Source organism: Acinonyx jubatus, chromosome D1, assembly GCF_027475565.1.
Source record: "Acinonyx jubatus isolate Ajub_Pintada_27869175 chromosome D1, VMU_Ajub_asm_v1.0, whole genome shotgun sequence".
Lineage (NCBI taxonomy): Eukaryota > Metazoa > Chordata > Mammalia > Carnivora > Felidae > Acinonyx > Acinonyx jubatus.
This window is the reverse complement of record NC_069390.1, coordinates 112,514,430-112,535,772: the sequence shown is the minus strand read 5'-3', so window position 1 is coordinate 112,535,772 and position 21,343 is coordinate 112,514,430. Positions and strand designations below refer to the sequence as shown.

General features: G+C 40.3%; 1 protein-coding gene across 1 annotated transcript; it reads right to left on the bottom strand.

Moving 5' to 3' along the window:
* Positions 1-205: 205 nt before the first annotated feature.
* On the bottom strand, positions 206-15,831 carry ANGPTL5 (angiopoietin like 5). The gene is made up of 8 exons (XM_015073926.3): positions 15,675-15,831; positions 13,938-14,082; positions 11,772-11,875; positions 10,501-10,594; positions 8,318-8,418; positions 6,163-6,283; positions 3,840-4,025; positions 206-775 (listed from the first exon to the last, which is right to left on the bottom strand). Exons 1-8 carry the CDS (start codon positions 15,768-15,770, stop codon positions 456-458), a joined length of 1,167 nt encoding a protein of 388 aa, XP_014929412.1. The 5' UTR covers positions 15,771-15,831; the 3' UTR covers positions 206-455.
* Between the last annotated feature and the right edge of the window lie 5,512 nt (positions 15,832-21,343).

Below are 21,343 nucleotides of genomic sequence, written 5' to 3'. Positions count from 1 at the left end.
GGTTCATGAGTCAAGCCCCGCATTGGGCTCTGTGCTGACCGCTCAGAGCTGGGAGCCTGGAGCCTGCTTTGGATTCTGTCTCTCCCTCTCTCTGCCCCTCCCCAACTTGCACTCTGTCTCTCTCTCAAAAATAAACATTAAAAAAAAAAGAAGAAGAAGAAAAGGACAGTTCTTGGAGAAGACAACAAATTCCAGGAAGACAAGGTGCAGTTCACTTAAACTTTATTACATATTATTAATATAGTTCGTAGTAAGAGCATACACTAAGTCAGGTTTTCTTCTATAAAACTGTATAAAATTAAAGATTTCAAACTGAACTCTTAACACCTAGATGCCATCTATAGTTAAATTTTGGCTAAAATGTTTGAAACACTCAGTAAAAAGAGAAACTATAGAAAATCTTTTATATGTTACCAAAAAAACCTGTGGACCACACATTACAATTTAGAAGGAGATTACTTAAAATATGGATTGTACGCTCTTCTAATTTTCATTGAAACAGATTTAATCCTGACAGGGGAATTGTTTCTGGTCCATGTGCCCCACTGAATCCCGGTCGAGACCAATTTTCCAGGGAAGCGATGAATGCCGTTTAGATTTGCCAGACCACACTGGCTGAACCACCAGCCAGTGTTGTTACTGAGGCGACTACAGCTTTTCACAGACTGACCACTGACCAGGCATGCAGGGTGACATCCGTCATTATCGACATCCGATGTGCTGAAAGGCATTGCATTTTGGTTATCTTCTTTTCTGAAGCCCCGGAATCCATCACCTGGGCAAAACAGATTTTTTAAATGACCAAATTTAAAGGTACTTTTTGTCATTTTAACTGGCCTTTACCAGACTATCTTAACAAAGCATGGCATCTAGAACTAAGGTTTACATTATTTTCTACTAGCTATCATATTAAAGTCTCCCCTCCAGTTAGGCTGAGCACTGGGTGTTGTATGGAAGTGATGAATCACTAAATTCTACTCCTAAAGCCATTACCAGCTTGGATTTAAATAAAATTTTTAAAAAGTAAAAAATATGAAAACAAACAAAATCTCTCCCCCAGATTGCAATATACCAAAATCTGGTAATGAATTCCTCAACATGATAGGCATCTTTAAGTGGCTATTTGGTACCAAATCACAATCCACAATGGAAGTTTGGCTCTGTAGACGGAATCAGATAATTTAGGCCAAAAATGGTGCTGTACAAACCTGTCATACTTTGGGGAAGGGTAATGTGGTAATTGGTAATTTAGGGAAAAGAATAATTTCTACGTAATAATAATACATAGTAAGTTTTCATGCCACCTCCATCCTCCATCACTTTAAATAAAGAGGCATGGATGAAAGGGAATCTGCTACATTAAGAGGCTTACATTTGTAGCTGCACAAGTTGTTTGGTTTTATTTAGGGGCCCCCAGGTTTATATCACATACGCAGTTACCTCAAGCATATAATCAGCTACCTTCCTGAGGTGAGCCCAGAATGGCTCTCCACATGACACATGGAGAGTAGCTCAAGTACTACCATTCCTAAAAGGTCCACACTGGGTTCTGCGTGTATGGTTTCCCTGATACTCGCCAAAACCTGAAAGAGTAAGTATCTTGGTCAAGGCAGCCCATGTAAGTAAGTAGCAGGGGCAGAAGCCATGTTTTGTTTGAATCAAACTATATAAACAGAAGGTTCTAATTAGTCCCATGACACCTAGATTTCATTTGCAGTAAACTGTGCTCATCTTTTGGAAACACTAACTTAAAGTAGAGCTGTGCTAAATCTTTGAAGAATCCAAAGCCCACATTTGTTTCATCATGTTCCAAATGTTTGGCATCTCTTGAGATAGGTCTTTGAGGAGCCTGGAGAACTTGATACGTGGTAGTGGCCCATCCTGTTCGCCAGCTGTGCTGAATATTAAAGCCTCTTACTCCACACCTCACAGGAAACAAAATGCCCACATTGCAGGTATTTGCAGGGAGAGTGTGATTTTCAACACCCACACAGTGCAATGCCTCTCAGATTTCAGATGAGACAGCATTGAAGGAGCATTGCCTAAGTTGTATGGTCGCTCCACAGACACTTTCCCTGAACAAAGTCCACCCATCAGAAGGGAAATGCGATAGGAGCTCCCCACTGGATTATATTTATAAACAGTTTTTAAAATATAATGCATAGGCCTGTTTTTAAGAAATAGCCCATTAAAACTCAGTATCATGTTTTCTGTGAAAGTGTAGTTACAGAACATGCCCTTTGTTTTCTCTGGGAACCCAAATAAATCTTTGCCAGTTTTAGAATCAGGAACATTTGTCCTTCTCCTGGGAGAACTGTTTGCTCAAATGTTAGAATTTCATATTTATGGTTTTTCTTCGAGCTAAAAATCAAATTTGTAGCTCATCTCTACCATGCACCTGATCACACTTAACCCCTGGTTTCATCTGTGTTTCTATCTCCATGTCCCATTGGCATCTTTTCTTTATTTTGATTGTATTGTGTGATCAACTGTTGAAAGTTCGTTTACAACCTCACTGGGAAAATTCAGAGTAGGGCATAGCAAAATTTGAGGATTCTGTAATGAAACACTTGTGTAATGACACACTGAGTCTTCTAACTAGATCTCAGTCCAATAGAGAAACCCCCCACACACTTTTACTAACACAGTAGCTTCCATATTTAGATAGTTCTTTACACTTTTAGAGAGGCAGCATTAAAAATTGCATATTGTAACTCTTGAAAGTTTTCCTTATCTATCAAGATTTGAATTCCAGACTTTTTACCTAACATCCCAAGGTGGACAACTGCACCAGACAACTCTTCACTCTCAGAAATTTTCCTCCCACTGTGCCTTGACTCAGCTGCTTTCTTTGCCAACATTCATTTGCCAAAAGCCTATCCCTTCCTGCAAGCACACATTAGTGGTTCTCAACTATAAGGTTGCTAATACGTCCATCTTTGAATACAAATACCTGGGCCCAAACTTACTGAATTGGATTCTGCAGTAGTTTGTACTTTTAAAAACCTTCCCACATTGGATCTAACATTAACTCCTTGTCGGAAACCACCCTTCCATAAAGATTTTCCAGATGCGATCAGTGGAGATCATTCTCTCCCTCTCCTAAATGTCCAAAGCTCTATCAGTATTCAGTATTCCACATTTCTGGGTTTATCTCCCTTCTATATTATAATCAGTTAAAGAAGTGGGAACATATCTCACTCACTTTTGGATTTCTAACACTAAATATACATAATTAACAAGTACCATGATGAGCAACAACAGGAGAGTTGAATTTAGTATTAACTCAAATTTAAAATTTCAGCATCAAATTATAAATTTAACATGAAGTATTTTGAAGTTCTTAAAAATTAAATTTATTTGGAAATGAGTAACGCACCAAGGTATAGTGGGGAAAAAAGCCCACCAAACTAGTGGCTCTATCAACCTGGTTTCTTGCCCTGGCTCAGGTGTGATGAGCTGGGGCAAGTCCCTAATGTTTCAAGTTCCTTACCTGTACACTGAAGGAGATCGGCTCTAACATTCTGTGATTCCTAAATGCCAGCCTCTCAGAACATGAAAACGTCAATAATTCCTTCCCAGCCTGCCCCACTGACTCTCCTTCTAAAGAATCAGCTGCCATGATACATGGAAAATAGTCTTAAAGAATATAAGCTCTTCAAAGACACAAGGTGGGTCGATGATCGTAGCAGGGTTTCAAAACTCAGTTTTCTCATCCCGAATCTACTCTGTTATCAGTTATCTGGCATAGACCAAGCGAAATAACATTACTTTTATCTTCATCTAATATCAAGTCAGCTATATTTATCCTGCATCACTGGGGGGGAGAAAAAACTTACCAGCATTTCCTGAATACCGTCCTAAATGCATCTTAAAAAAACTTGTTTCATCTTCTAGCCAAAAGTTGTCATATGATGCGTAAGCAAATGTGTCGTCTTCAGATTCCAATGCAACATGCAGCATAAAACTGGTGTTTTTCTGATTTACTATATAAAAAATCTTTTTTAGTCCTAGCCAAAATTCACCTGTTTAAAAAGAAATGTTTTTTTAATATATTTTAATACAACTTATAATAACTCCTTATTATTGAGGGTTTGGTGTTAGTTTTTAATACTGAAATGGCTCACATAAATTATTTGAGAGACTAGATAGCCCTAGCTCAAATTCAAATTATCAGTGTTTGTCTAATTTACAAAAAAGAAAAAAAATACACACACAAATACATTATATAAATAAATATAAATATAAATATTATATATATATATATATATATATATATATATATATATATATATATATAATCTTCCTATTTCACTAGACTGGGAATAACTAGACTGTTTCATTTTTATCTCACCAAATTAAATTCAAAAAGTCATTTAACAATTGACCAAAAATTCAAGATCTACCTTAAGGCATGTCAACAAAAAGCTGTTGAAATACTGTGGCAGGTAACAAAATGATGTGTACTCAAAAATGCTAAGAGTTTTAACCTCCAAAGTGGCAGGTTCTAAAGAAACATTTCCTGAAAATGCTCACTTGCAATTATTTTTTCTGTCTTTTAGAATGATGCTCTGTGAATATTTCTTCATTACAATGCACTTTGTCTGTTACCCAGGTATAAAAATGTAATGTAATGTAATGAATGAAAATGAAATGGTGTTTGTAGATCCAGGATGAATTAGTAAATGTAGTGTTTGGACGGCATTCTTCTTGCTGTTCTAGCTAATGGTTTTCGACCCCACTCCCACCCCCCATCCCACCCTCACCCAGCCTGGCATAGCCTCTATTCTGGAATATATCCCTGTACCTGAATCATTAAATTCCTGAAGGAAGGAAGGGTCTAGTCCAAAAAAACTTGAGAGAGTTGGGGGACAGTGTGACAGCATTCACATTGTTAAAATTCTAGCTAAGATACCATGTCCCTCTCCAGGGCTCACGAGAGGCACTAGCTGCACCCCACTTGGAACTGAAAAATACCGTAAGGAAGCGCAGGAAGAAAGGAGGTATATAGAAAGAAAGGTGGGTCTGTTTAGTGTCCCCAGCCCAAGACACTCCAATGTAAGTGTCCTTGCCATCCTGCCCCTCTACCCAGCCCCTAATTTGGCTTAACAGTATATTTTCCTTAATCCCAAATTTTTTTTTTTTTTTTGAAATATACAAAGTACAAGGCAGTCTGTTCCCATGAACTGTACCTGCCTGAAGACATTTTTCTCAAAATTCAGTTAATTTCCCCATAGAAATAAGCATAAAGTGAGGAAGATGACAATTTGGAGCCTGTAGATCTAGGACTACTTGAATCAGGAGGTAGCACTTACCAGAAAATTAGGGGTCATGCTAAGAAAACACAATATATTAGCTGCACTCTATAACATGGCAGCTATTCAGCTTTATTCATAATACATAATACATAATTACATTTCACATCCTTTCTACAATCACTAGCATGCAGTGGGGTTTTTGGCAACACAATACCACCACTTACTGAATCTTTAGATGACCTTATTATGGGATGTTAAGGCTTTTAAATTAAAACAGCAACTTAAAATAACAGCATAAAAGTGATCAAAATCATCTGCAAAAATTCCAACATAGGTAAAATTCTGCAGTGTTCACAAATACTAGAATTTCTGTTTGCTGGCAAAAGAAATACTGTCATGCAGCAATAATGTAAACAGATTTTACAATTCTCTTGAGGTTTACAGTTTTCAAATTTTGAGGCATTGATTCTTACTGATATTTTTATACACTCCTCCCAAGTCATATAATTTGAATCCGTACACCATGTACCTCGATTCTCCATTGGTGTAGACCCAGCACACACCTCAAGAATTTCAAGGTTCATGACAACCCTGCCTGCCATTCAGTGTTCCTTTCTACAAAAGGTTGTTGAGTATCTACCAGAATTCTGCTGGGTGCACAGTAAATACCTAATAGATACCCATTTTAGAATTTTCACTCAACCCCATTTCAGCAGGTATCCAAAGATAATGATTTCCATCGCCCAACCGAAAACCCACATGTTCTAAAATAATACATGAAGAGAAAGTCCTATTTTGATATTCACAAGGATTTGCTATTTTTACTAATGATTTTGACCAACAGATAAACTATCAGTGTCATGCCAAAAAAAAAGAAAAAGAAAAAGGAGAAATAAAATATGACCTAAAAGGTCACCAAATCCGTCCAGATAATCACACCACAGCCTCTGGAAATCAGTGATCCCGTCAACCCTTTTCTGTATCACAGTCCATCCACCTCCTCTATAATCCATGTCACACATCACCTAAAACAGGCCCAGAAAAGACAAAAATCACATACTATCATTTTCACTCATTGATGGAAAATTTATGCTTCACCCTCAAGCCTAGAGAAAGAGAAGACCGTTGCACTAAAAGTTTCAATGCAATTGTATGCTATTAATATATTCAGACATTTTTAAATCCATAGAAAGGACACTTTATTAAAAGGCAAACTTGAGGCCAACCTAATTACAGTCTCCTGTGTCAGTCATTCCATTACAGATGCAGTGTTGGTAGCATTTGAGGTCACCCTCTTATTCCTCACGTCCACAGATAGTTTTCAGTTGAGTGGTGACCCTGCCAACCTGTAGCAGAATGAGGAATCTGCTAACTCCTTCATATTAAAACAGTGATGTTTTTTAAGTTTTAACCACATATGCGTGTGGGCCTGTCTTTGATCCCTCTTTTCCCCAGAGGCATGAACGGCCTATGTCCAGATGGGATCTTCAGACAGGAAGGTGTGATCTGTGCCTCACCACAGCCTGTTATCCTGGGTGCATCTGTCAGTGCTCTGTAAAACCCCCCTAAGAGGACAATGGTAAGGACGCAGAAAATCAGATGCAGTTGTCCCCATTAGAAACTTCCTGCTCACAGAGAAAGGCAGTGTGGAGGAAGTTAGGGAATCAACACCTTCCCATGATTACAAAAGGTAATAACGCTTCCCACTCTTCACAAAATTAAAAGTCTTCCTTCCCTCTCCATGTGGGTTCAGGCTCAGTTTTGAATCTGTAGGTGAAGCAAGTTAGGTAATTTTTTTTTTTTAACGCTTATTTATTTTGGAAGGAAAGACAGAGTGTGAGTGGGGGAGGGGCAGAGAGAGAGGGAGACACTCTGAATCTGAAGCAGGCTCCAGACGTGGGGCTCAAACCCATGAACCGTGAGATCATGACCTGAGCCGAAGTCAGATGCTTAACCGACTGAGCCACCCAGGCGCCCCAGTTAATTTTTTAAGTTTTCAGTTTATTTTATTATTTGAGAAGGGTGGAGAGACAGAGAGAGAAAGAGAATCCCAAGTAGGCTCTGCACTGTCGGCACAAAGTCTGACTCAGGGCTGGATCCCACGAACTGTGAGGTGCTGACCTGAGCCAGAATCAAGAGTCGGACACCTAACCGACTAAGCCACCCAGGCGCCCTGCAAGTTAGATAATTTTAAAATTATTTCCCTCCTAAATCCCAATTTTTTAACATCTGGTCAATGGATGTCAAAAAGCAAGGTTAGTAAAAAAAAAAAAAAATTAGTGAATAATGTTGGTGATTTCAAGATGAGGAACTGGTGGTTTATCTATTCAGAAAAAAAAACTACTGTGTAATGAAGATTATCAATAAGGTGTGAGATTGGCATCATAAACTTTCTTATGCACAAAAAAGCAAGCAGAAAAAAATATGTGTAAATAACTTATACGTTACCATATATATTACTATGTTAGTATTATATGATATTATATATATCCTGCCAATAATAGATAATTTCGGATAGAAGTTTCCTCCAGAAATCCTAGACATAAGGGTAATGTATTTTGTTCAATTTAAAAATGGATTAGCTTCTCGATCTGTCTCATAGTGTAGTGAAAGCGGTTTCTTATTTATTAATTTCTTATATAACCACATACAATCGTTTATCACCCAAAGAAAGTATAACCACGTACAGGAAGGGAAATCTAAGTATGTTTGGCAAGCTCCAAGGCACAGCACCGCACTGCTTTCTAATATCCACAAGCTAATTAAAGCGAGTGTTTCTACTGCATATTTAGATTGTATATAAGATCCTGCACGAAATGTACCTACTGCAGAGTGTAAACATGACACCTCACGTGGAAAAGCGAAAGACTCTCAGGTCCTTTTACTGGCTTGTGGTTTGGGCAAAGAATTTCAGAAAACCAAAATTGGGAAATTGGAACTTCTTCCCGTTTATTTTAAAAATTTCAAGGAAAAATAAAATATGAGAAGAATTAAAATTTTAATATTAATTAAATAGATAGGTTGCTTATCCTATTCCACATAATAAGGGAAGACTTTACCTCAAATGGGTAACTAGATCCTTCCGGGTAGATTATATATAAACCACTTGGTGTTTTGGTGACAGAGCCAATGGTGTCTTTAATATCAGTACAATCTAAACCTAGAAAAGTAAAATTAGTTATTTAGGATATTTTCAAGTGTACACTTAAGACTTAATCATTTTGCTGTAGAGATCTGACAGTGCTATCTGAAATTATGAATATAATTTCCATTGTGATATGATTTTAACTTCTTAAAAATAAAAAAAATGATCTCGATTTTAGAAATCAGGAGAAAATACATGTAAGAAATGAGACTGAAGAATTTATGTTGGAATAAACCTTCACTAATAACATCACTGTTAGTGATTAGCCCTCCATACTACTTAAAATTTTCATTTGGGACCCACATTGATTTAATATAATTTATAATCATGCATTCTCACCCAATAAGTAATTCCCTTTCAGGAATCTAGGCTTATCTTGGGGACATAATGTGTAAAGGAAGTCTATGTGAATGGGAAGGAGAAACCCAAATGAATAAGTTGATTACTAGTGACACATCCTTGACTACTGGAGACTGCAGAGACTCTCGCTGGGGACCACTGTTACAAAGAGCCAAGGGAGAGGACAAGGAAATCCCTCCTCCCCAAGAGGAAATTATGCCTGCGGCCAGAGCCTGCACTGCCACCTATAGTTAAAAGTGTAGCGCCCCAGAATTGCCTTCTCCAAAGCATCCCGCTTCCCGGGGACTGGAAGCACATTCTGTGGGTAAGGGTGTTACATTTATTCTAAGACATTTTACTGTGTATTATCTTCTATAGTTATAAAATAAAATCAACCCTTATATTGTTAATCACCTGGTGAAACAAACACACGAAAGCCTGAGACTCCAGAGCCAAAAGCCTGCTTACCGCCCTAGCTCTTCTCGGCAGCCGAGAACCCTTAGCGAACTCACCTGCCCGCTCTTCTTCTATCCTTTTAATAGTACTGTCTACTTTGTAGTGTTATTCTGGCAATTTACATACAAGGCATAGGGAGAGCACTTAGCACAGTGCCCGGCACACAATACGTGTGCAGAAAATGTCACCTACAGAAAATTCACTGTAAAAAATTGTTTGCTTTCCCCTTATTGCTGGAAGATATAGATCCGTTGCTTGTGTTCTGAATTGCTAAGACATTCTCACACAACCTTATGCTCAGAGCTGTGCTAGACGTTCACAACGAAGGACCGATCTGGGCTGGAATCTCCACTCTGCCATCACCATTCACATAAGTATGAACGCATTATTTAGATTTTTCTGGGCTGCATATCCCTCCTCTGATGATCCTCATCACCACAGCAAACCCTTCTATTGTCTTACATTCAGGCAGTATTCGAAGAGCTTTTCGTGTACTTAGCTATGCAATCCCCACAACAACTGTGAGGTACGTACTGCAGTTTGCTGATGAGGAAACGATCGAGGAAACAGGCCTCAGTGATTTGAAGACAGGTGGTCTGACCTCAGAGTCCACGCTCTTAACTACATGAGCTAAAATAAAATACCATGCGGAAGTGCCTTAGTACCTTACACTTAGGAGACTCTCAGTAATTGTGTATTTCCTTCCCTTTGTAAGCAAAAAAATCATACAGTAGGCCCTCAATAATAGTTATTTACTTGGAACTCTGGTGTGAATTCATAATTGTAAGAGTGATGGGCTATTTTTCTTAGAAACACAAGCCTCTAGGAATTACTACACTGCAGTTGAATACAAAAGGTTCTAAATTCCAGTTTATTTCTGTCTTAAGTTCCTTTTTTATTTCAAACTTTATGTCCCAATTTGAAATATTTCAGACAATTCAAAAAAACTGTTTGCAGGCAGAAAGAACTCTGAAAACTTTCTTTTCTTCTGGCTGAAGACTAATTATGACTAAAATGTAAAGGACAGCCCAGAAACTAGTTACATAAAAGTGTTCCATGTGCGGTGGACTCGGGTTATCTGTGAACAGCCACGGCTTTTGGGCACCTGGAAAAGTTTCCCGATTCAGGAAAGTACATTTGTCTGGGCGGACGGCGGCCTCAGGGAACGTACTACTCCTCCAGTCTGTTAGATAATAAGGAGCTGTATTTTATAAACAAAACCTCTCAATGCACCAACCCGTCCAGGAAAATTTTACGCAATAAAAGTCAAGTAGTAAGAGGCAGAAATAGAAAAGTTCTCACCATGTGACTGCACTGGCCTGTGAGGAAGAGGGTCCAACTGTTTTCGGAGAACTTCTGTCGTCAGAAGGAGAACTCGATTCATGAGCTCGTTAACCTGAACACACGGGCGTACCTTTCAGCATGTTTATATTTGAACAAAACTCCTTCCTCTGAATTGTGTAGCTGGCGTCCCTCAGCCTCTTACAAAGCAGCTCCGTGGTGTGTAACAGTGTCCGCCGCCCCACCCTGACGCCCCCAGCGCCGCAGCAAGGCCGCCAAGGCACCTGTCCAGTGGGCGCCGTGTACCCCACAAGTGGCTCACACCTGCCCAGGTGGGCTTGCAGGCCCCTCGTGGACGCGAAGGCACCGGGCGGGGGGTGGGGGGAGTGGGGGGCGCCGTGTACCCCGCAAGTGGCTCACACCTGCCCAGGTGGGCTTGCAGGCCCCTCGTGGACGCGAAGGCACCTGGCGGGGGGTGGGGGGAGTGGGGGGCGCCGTGTACCCCGCAAGTGGCTCACACCTGCCCAGGTGGGCTTGCAGGCCATTCGTGGACGTGAAGGCACCTGGCGGGGGGGGGGGAGTGAGTGGGGGGGCGCCGTGTACCCCGCAGGTGGCTCACACCTGCCCAGGTGATCTAGCAGACCCCTCGTGGACGCGAAGGCACCTGGCGGGGAGGGGGGGGGGTGAGTGGGAGGCGCTGTGTACCTCCCACTGAGTGGCTCCCACTCCCGCTGAGTGGCTCGCACCTGCGTAGGTGGGCGGCTCCCCCGCCGGTCTCCCACCCTCGCTCACCTCCAGACCGGTCCCCAAGTGGGGGACCTCCCACTTCCCCTCCCCGATCACACACTACTGGCTGCCCCTGTACACCTGCCTCCTGCCCGCACCGCTGCAAACAGCAACCCCGAGCAGAAGAGACTCTGCTTTCTGAGCCGTCTCTGCGGCTTCCGAAGCAGGTGTGCGTCTTCGGAGACTCAAACCTCCGGCTCTCGCACCTGGAAAGCTATCCCCTAGCGCGGACCTCGGAGTTCTCTTCTGCAAAACGCTGACAGCGTTCACAACAGGCTTTCAGCGCGTCTTCCTGTCCCCTTGACTGCGCACCCCTGGAGTGAAGGTCCATTTTTTTATGTTTGTTTTTGTTTTTTAATGTTTGCCTGAGGCTTCCTGGGATGCCTCTAATTGAGCAGGCAGTAAACACATGTCTAGACACAAATGCATTAAAAAATTAAACAGTTGCACCTCTAATTGTATCGCTGTATCTGTGCAATAACAATACAAGAGGAAAAGGTCCGTACCTGACTGGATAAATAATCCAAGGAGGTTTGTTGCTCATCCATCATGTTTCTTAGCAGTTTTTTGGTACTTCGTGTGTAGGAAACAATAGAATTTTGCAAATTTCCTTAAATCATAATAAAAAGTGTTTGCTAAATATTGTTAGAGAAAATACGGTGAAAAATAATGAGCTTAAATGATTTGGGATAAACATAAGACACAATATATCTCCATCTATCTAAATACTCCAGTTAGTATAACTTTTGTTTAACTCAGGATCACCCAAGAAAATAATTGTATCCACACTGGTTAATGAAACTATGCTTTCTAATAGTTTAGATTACCCCCAAATAAGTGAATCTGATGTAACAGAGAGACAGCATTTTGAATATTAATTTTCACTTTATGAAATGAGAGTTACAGGGGCACCTTTGAGGCTCAGGCAGTTAAACGACTGACTTCAGCTCAGGTCATGATCTTGTGGTTAGTGAGTTCAAGCCCAACGTAGGGCTCTGTGCTGACAGCTCAGAGCCTGGAACCCACTTCAGATTCTGTGTCTCCCTCTCTCTCTGCCCATCCCCAGCTCGTGGGCTCTCTCTCTCTGAGAAATAATAAATGAATAAACTTTATAAAAAAAATAAGATGAGAGATATGGAAGGAGGAGGTCTGGGAGTCCTCAATCCTTATCATATAAGAAAGGAAAAGGCAATAATCTATATCATGCAAGTTAATTTTCAAAATAAATATTTCTTTTGTTCTATTGATGCTATGTATTTTTATATAAACAAATGGCAAACAAATATAAATGATAAATCTTTTTTTTAAATTTTTTTAACGTTTATTCATTTTTGAGAGACAGAGAGAGACAGAGCGTTGAGTGGGGGAGGGGCAGAGAGAGAAGGAGACACAGAATCTGAAACAGGCTCCAGGCTCCAAGCTGGCAGCACGGAGCCCGATGTGGGGCTCAAACTCACTGACCACAAGATCATGACCTGAGCCGAAGTCGGACACTCAACTGACTGAGCCACCCAGGCGCCCCTATAAATGATAAATCTTAGAGTTTTGGTTGGTTGGTTTCTGATTGAACTATTTTCCTTTTTTTAGAAGGTTGTTTTTTTTTTTTATATCAAAGGAATCTTACTCAGAGAATAGTTGCAAAAACAGTTTAAATAACTTTCCTAAATCATTTGACACCAGGCTGCCATGATGTCCCTGGATATTTCAGTCTGTATTTCTTACACCAAAGACATTCCTTACAACACAACTCTCAAAATCGGGAAGTAATCATTGACTACCATGTATTCCCCAGCCTCATACAAATTTCGCCCTTTACAGCAAAAGCATCTACACATTATTGCACACATTATTCTTTAAGAGGTGACTTTACCTCTACATTCCTAATTTTCACATTAATAATCCTTGGTATCTTAAAATGCACCCCATCCAGGCTCATCTCTCGTTTCTACTTTCAGTCTCTTGCTTTCCATTAGAGCCTTCCTGGATTTAGGTGTCTGTCTTTATGGACCTAAGTGCAACTCACCGGTTTGAGAAATAGGAGATGCTTGTGTTGCACATAGAATTAAACACATTAAAGTGGGCTTTTTATGCTTTCTGGCCTAGGATTTACATCCTTTAAGACCTAGACCAGATCACCACTCCCTCCCTTTCTGATTCTCCTTCTTCATCCCACCCCCCATGTGCATATAACAGGCCATGAAAATTCCCACACCGTCACTCAACAGTTGCAAACAAAAATCAAGACCTTGAAAGTTTAGTTTTACATTTTGCTACATAAATTGGCTATGAATTTGTAATATGCCTAATGTAGTATTCATTCAGTATTAATGAATTTCTCCCTCAAAACTAAGGTGAAATTGCGTCATGGCTCAGATGGAAGTTTGAGAGTAGCCTCTGGTGAACTGATAAAACGTAACTCTCAGTGCCGTCTGGCTCGGCCCTCTCCTCTGCTGCCAGCTGAGAGGGCTACCTGGAAGGATTCATTCATTCATTTACCAAACACTTACTAAGCACCTACTATGTGCCAAACACAGAAAACCTCTGACCTAGAAGGATCAAGATACATATAAAATGACCCAAACAAAGCTAAGGTGTATTTCTTTCTATGTATTCCATACCTTAGAAGTAATAAATCATATACTCTTATAATTGTGATTATTTTTATTACTTACTACACATGAAATGTTTTTCTTCTCGTGTAATTTTAATTTTAACATCACACAACTCTTCACAGTCTTCCTTATAAACAGTATCATTACTTTTACTCTCATCTTTTGCATTAGATACATCTTCTACAGTGTTGACTCCTGGAGAATCCTTGACATTAAAAAAATAGAAATGAGAAAAGAATATATGAAGTATGTTACGTGACCTATACATAATAAATATAAGAAGAGTACATGGAAAAGGTGAAATCTCAGGACATACACAAGGATGGTCACTAGACAAGAACATAATGAGCTGGTTAGAAGTCTACAAATAAACCTTATGGGTAAATTTTAAGGATCAATAAAAAGTATACATTAATTCAATATTTTTGCTCTCCCCTTTTCTTCCAAATACCAAAAGGATATACTTAGGGTCTACTTTCTATAACCGTGACTCCATGGCCTTTATCCTTAACTTTGGCATGTTTCCACATCTGATACAGCGCTGAGCCAGCCTTCTGCCAAACATCTGGGAATCTGAAGTTCCTTGAACAGAACTAAGAAGGTTCCCTGATTATTCTCCATAGATTACATTTCTATGCCAAATGGACTTTCTGCCAGCAATTATCAGGAATTAGGGGTAGAGATGGATGTGTGGGAGGCTTGTCACTTTTATGTAAGCTAAAGTATTTACAGATTTAAAAGGTAAAGTACTTATTGATTTGAAAGATATCAGAACAGAAAAAAAAGCCTGGGATTTTCCTTTGCAAAATCAACAACAGATGTCATCTTGAAAAGCCAGCTACCAGCCGCCATTCCAAAGGTATTTATTCTTGTTAGTAAATGCTGGTTTTTCTACATAAAACATTCTTTGGTGGAAGTTATACAGATTTAAATAACTTTTTAAAAGAAAATAGTAACAAGCTTTATCTTCCTTTGACCTGGATATTGAGAGAAAGGTGAAAAGCTAATCATAGTATGAAAGGTATTTGCCACCTAAAGATGCTTATATTTTGTTACATGGACCTACTTTTAACTTCTTATTCTTTCCCTTCTACTCCTGTAATAATAGGCATCCTAGATGTTTTCAAAAACCTGACAACAACTACATTTTTCCAGATCTAAAATAAGGTTTTTAAATTTTGAGTATTTTAGAGAACTATATTATTATTATTTCCGTAGCTTTCCTAAAATTTATCTTTATGAAACCTTGGAACTTTGGAATTTGGGATTGATATCACGGTAATACATTGTAGAACATTTTAAAATCATAAACCAGTATTTAAATATGCAGAGATTCAAATCACCATCTACTCAGAGTATTGCATATACTTTATTAGCTCTCACTTTCACATTGTTTTAAATGAAATTTTCTAGTTTCTTGGAAAAGGAAGCACAAGACTGTGTTTGAAATATAAACGTTTATAAAATATTTATTTTTTTAAATAACAAAGTAAATTTTTTATTACCTACCAGGTATTTCATTATCAAAGTTAACCAGAAAGTTGCCAGCTGGTTTTTAAGTTAGGCCTGTAATTTCTTTAAAATTTTTTTCACAAGAAATATGTTAAGTGTCAATCCTCAGTTATGGTTTCCTAAGTTTAAAAATAATATTAAAGCAGAATCTCAGCATTTCTAAAAACTTTAAGTTTTCCATAATTATATTGGATGGTACAATTAATCTTTTCAAATTTTAAATATGTATCTTGAAAACTATATAATCATACTTCCTAGGTCAAATAACATTGCTGAAATTCTTACCGTAGAATGATGTACACAGTTACCTTGTATAACTTCTCCACAAATAAAAATAAATGTATTTAAGAATAGAAGTGAAGCTTGAGGCAGATACATCATATTCTTCTTGGAGAAATGAAAAACTTCTTCAAATACTAGTCAGCTCTCTGTGGAAAGAACTACAGTGCATAGAGTCTTCAGTTAAAAACTTCTGGAAAGTGTACAACAAAAACAGAAGCCAAAACTTACTGGTTCCATGCCCTCGTTTGAAACAACACCCTTCATACGAAAAACAAAGTAGCCTCTAGAGATCCTGTCCTTTTTAAGTTATGCAAACCTTTTTTTATCACTACATGCCTGCTTTTAGAATACAGGCAATAACTAGATAAATAAATAAATGGATGAAAAGTGAATTTATAAAGTCATCTAATGATAAACTATTCCTCAATAACTGTAAACCAGTTTGCATAAAAACAGTAAGGAAGTAGAAATGAATGATGGAGTAGAAAGAATGTTATATTGAAACTGTTTTGGGGCATCTGGGTGGTTCAGTCCTTAAGTGTTGGACTTCATCTCAGGTCATGATCTCGCACTCTGTGAGTTCGAGCCCCACATCAGGCTCTGTGCTGACAGCTCAGAGCATGGAGCTTGCTTCAGATTCTGTGTCTCCCTCTCTCTCTCTCCCTTCCCCCACTTGTGCTCTGTCTCTCTCTCTCTCTCAAAAATCAATAAATGTTAAAAAAAAAAAAGAAAAAAAACCTTTTTACGAAACACCAAGCAGAAATGCAACCAATGTGGACATGCAGGGAAGCTAATTCAGATGTAAAATATGCTTCTACCTATTTTAAATTTAGCCACCAATGATGGTCACACGAATCCTATCATTACCAAATTTTAGAACTCTGATTTGTATGTTTTACATCCGTATTACTAAAACTTCAAAAATTATTAACATAAGGGAACTATTGTTATTGAAAATGATCACTCTCTCAAAGCTGATAAATCAATGTCTGTAATGACTCTTCAAACACTCCCTTACAACAGTTCCTTCTCTTCAGTATAGAAGAGACATGTTTCTATACTGAAGACTATAGTATTCATTACGCTAAAATAAAATAAAATAATCCAAAACTTTCCTGAGTCTTGCTTCCTATTCAAGGTATTATTTTCTCCATTTCATTTGCCAGCCTCAGAAGTACCAGATGGGGACCATGCCATGGTTTTAATGGCACTAATATAGTGACTGGGACCACAGGCACTAAAATGTTAATTAATGAAATAATATCTTAAACCAGTTATGTATTCTCTGACTTTACTTCCTCACCACCACTGTTTAACCCGACCACTTATCTCCTACTCTCCTGAGGAGTTTGGGCAAGCCGGCTCTGGGACCAATCTGCCTGGGTTTGAACCTTGACTGCACCACTCCTTTGCTCTGGGACCTAATATCACTATAGCTTGATTACTTCCTTTGTAGAATGAGGACAACTGTGTGGATTCGATGATTTTTATACATAAGCACCTACCACAATGCATGACAAAAACAAACATCCAAATGTTAGGTATTACTATTATTACTATTATTTGACTTGATCTATATTGCAGTTCTAACATTGCTGACAATATTGATGACCTTTATCATCTATATTAGGAGTAGATGAGAAGTTACCTCTAATCCTAAATTTCTAGTTGAGATCTTGCAAAATTGTGACACCTATAGCAGAACTTCAGTAATTTTACATCAGCCATCAGATGTTAAAATTCTTCGTTCTTTCACACCTTTCCCAGAGACAAATCCAGGAAATTCTTACCAGAGCAAGAAAATACTTCAGCAGAAGATGCAAAAAATAGCCTCAGTCAAGATGAAAGTGGAAGCTCAAGGATTGTCCATCTCAGGCTGCTTTGTGTAATTCACAAGGTTTTTATGGTATTTAAATTAGATAAGCTATGTGAACATGCTTTGCAACCATAAAGGCATTATTGTTGGTTTCTTTTGTAGATAGAACATCATTAACAACTTATGAGACGTGTGAGTGAAGTGGGGTGTCTACTAGACATGTCCTAATCAGCTCATGTCTGAAGCCCAAGTCTTATTCCTCCCCCTTCAACTTGCTCCTCCCCATCTTAGTAACTGGCAATACCTTTCATCCACTTGGTTCAGGCCCAAATCACAGAGTCACATTTGACTTTTTTTTCACTCACAACCATTTCACTCACTTGCCACAACTATTCATCAAAACATCTTATTGGGTCAAGGTTGAAAATTCTGAGCACTTTTTGGGGCGCCTGGGTGGCTCAGTCCGTTGAGCGTCTGACTTTGGCTCAGGTCATGATCTCGTGGTCTGTGAGCCCAAGCCTCGCGTTGGGCTCTGTGCTGACAGCTCAAAGCCTTGAGCCTGCTTCCAATTCTGTGTCTCCCTCTCTCTCTGCCCCTCCCCTGCTCATGTTCTGTCTCTCTGTGTCAAAAAAATAAAAATAAATAAAAATGTTAAAATTCTGAACACTTTTTACCACTTCAATCACCACCATCTAATCTCTCCCCTGACCTACTGTAATGACATTCAAACTAACCTCCTCATTCCTAGCCTTATCAACTAGAGTCTAAGTTTCCTTATAGCAACTAGAGTGATATATTTCTCTCTCTCTCTCTCTCTCTCTCTCTCTCTCTCTCTCTCTCTCTCTCTCTTTTAAATTTGAGAAAGGGAGAGCATGAGTTAGTGGAGAAAAGAGGCAGAGTGAGAGAGAGAGAATCCCAAGCAGGCTCCATGCTAATCTTGGAGCCAGACATGGGGCTTGATCCCACAACCCTGGGTTCATGACCTGAGCCAAAAGCAAGAGTCTGGAGCTCAACTGACTTAGCCACCTAGGTGCCCCTAGAGTTATCCTTTCTAAAGAGTGACTTACATCATATTTTTCTCATACTCAAAACTCTCCAATGGCTCCCTCTTCATTTGAAGTTGGATATTATACTGATTCCTTGAATACTGTCTAAATCCCTGGTAAGGCTCAAGTACATCCACAAGGCATTTCTACAATTTCATGTCCTCGCGCACTTCCCCTGCCTCACCCTCTTCTAGACACAGTGTCTTCTCTCTGGTCTACAAATATGTCAAATATAGGTCTTCCCTCAGAGCTTTCTGTATCTACAGCACCCTCTGCCTCTGACATTCTTCATCCAGACATCTGAATGGTAACCTCCGTTCTTCGTTCAGACCGCTGCCCTAATTTCCCTTCTTCTGAGGCTTTCCCTGAGCACCCTACCCAAAATACAGCTGGGTCAGTCTCTGTCCCCTACACTACTCCATCTCTGCTTATAGTGCTTTTCACTCCCTAATATATTCGGAGGGGGGAGGGGAAGAAAAATAAATACAAGCTTCATGAGCATAGGGACTTTGAAGTTTTGTTCACTGCTGTATTCCCAGCACCTAGAATGTGCTTGGCACATAGTAAGTGTTCAATGTATATTTCCTTAATAAAAGAATGAAGTTTATTATTATATAGAATATATCATGGTTTTAAAGTGCAAAAGAATTAAGCATTATATTCAACTCAGATGTCTTCTGACAAAATATAGAGATTTTAGTGTAATATTCTTTTTTATTGCTTGAATCCTACTTGACTTTCTGCCAAGAGATAAAGTTGATAACTGCCTCAAATTATCTTTCTATTATCCAAATATCTAATCGTAAAGGCTCTTTCTTTAGAATCTAGGACTATACAAGTCAAATAAACACGAAAACCTAATATTTTGAAGAAATAATTTAAAGGTTAAAAAAATCCTATGATTAAAAAAAAAAAAACAAAAATAACTAGGGTGCCTGGGTAGCCCAGTCAGTTAAGTGTCCTACTTCAGCTCAGGTCATGATCTCACAGTTCAGGAGGCCGTTGACGGGCTGTGTGCTAACAGCTCTGAGCCTGAAGCCTGATTCAGATTCTGTGTCTCCCCTCTCTGACTCTCCCCTGCTCGTACCTGCCTCTCTCTCTCTCTCTCTCTCTCTCTCTCTCTCTCTCTCTTAAAAAAAAAAAAAACAAAAAAACTAACAACGCTGTTTAAATTTTCTTTTCTTCTTGGTCATCATTGTAAAGCAACATTTGAACAAAGAATGATTATATAAACAAGCATTTCCAGGCAATTGAGAAACCAAGCCTTGCTTCTTAATGCTAATAAACCATGCAACAAAGCACAAAAGTGCCAGACTAATAACAAAAGTTAGACTTTCGAGAAGTCTAAGCATGACTAAATACTCCACAGGAGTACTTAGTCCCACAACAGCAACCACAATCTTCTGTTGTTTGCACTGTGTGTGCCCTGCCCGCTTTTCTTCCTCTCTTTCAAATAGGCCCTAGAGAGACAGACTTGTGATGATAGGTCAGCGCCCTGGCTAGGCTGGTCTAAAACTTGCCAAGATAGCTAATGATCCATGTATGCACAGTTAGCCTCCCTTTGTCAACATTATACATTCTATCCTCTAGGCATGGTCCTGAAGGGAGCTTATGTGTTCTGTGTTTTAAGTCAAAGCTGGATATGTTGTGGCACTTTAAAATCTCCGTCACCAGATGACATTTTTGAGTCACTGCATCCAACTTGGCAAAAACGGTTTTAAATAGTTTCAACTGGAAAAGTTTATATTTGAACTCCAAAAATGAACAAACTGATTCACAAAGGCAGAGGCATTTTCATGGTGGATGAGTGATTTTTATTTGGTTTGTACATTCTGCTTCCAGTCTGGGAGTTTTTCCACCGGAGGGGAAAAAAAAAAAAGAACCCTGGCTGAAACAGAATTTATATGTACTTTTCTAATGAGCTCCAACAAAAAGTTGCAGCCTTTTTTTCAAAACTTCACTAGCAAAGCCATTACATTAATGGCCCTAAACTCGATTCTGTTCTCCACGCCCCCTGCAGCAATGTCAGCGTGGTGACCACCGTAGGCACATCCTCCCGGGGGATCTATGTCCAGGCCACACTGGGGTGGTCGGCTCCCAGCGTCTGGCAGCGAGACACGCAGCGTCCGGAGCCTCTGAAAGGCAGACCTTTCCAGCGGGGAGCTGGCAGACAAGAAAGAGACTGCGGAGGGACTGGCCGAGCATCCCGGAGCGGCGCGGGGATTCGGGGCAAGGAAATTTCCACGTCAGCAAACCTTGTCAGGGATGCTGACTCCCAGAAGACTCCCAGCTGGAACCCCACCGGAGTCGGCGGTTCCAACACAACCCCGGCCACGCCGCCCGGAAAGATCCGCACCGCAAACCCCACCCCGCTCTCAACGCTCCCGCGACCACGCCCCGCGAAGGCGGGGGTAAGACTGAACCCGGCGCTCAGGCACCGCGCAGCGAGGGGCTGCTGCGCAGACTCGGCTCTGGGAGAGGCCGGAGCCCCGCCCCCGGCGCCTATTGGCTGCCCGGAGCGCCGTGGTTTCGGTCGCCAAGGACGCGGCGTCCGTTGGTTGCCAAGATGGCGGCGGCGTCGGCTGGGCTGCTGCCGCCCCCTCTGCCGGTGCCCGGCAAGGTCGCCGCCGCCACAGCTACCGTCGCTGCTGCACGGGAACCGGGGCTGCCGCGGCCAAGCCTCCGGCGCCCGTGACGCGAGGCCTGAGAGACGGAGTGGGGGGGGGAGGGGGGCCGAGGAGGACGACGGGGCCGGGGCTGCCATGAGGGAGGCGCCGGCGGCGGGCCGGACGGCGGCGCTGAGGTGAAGG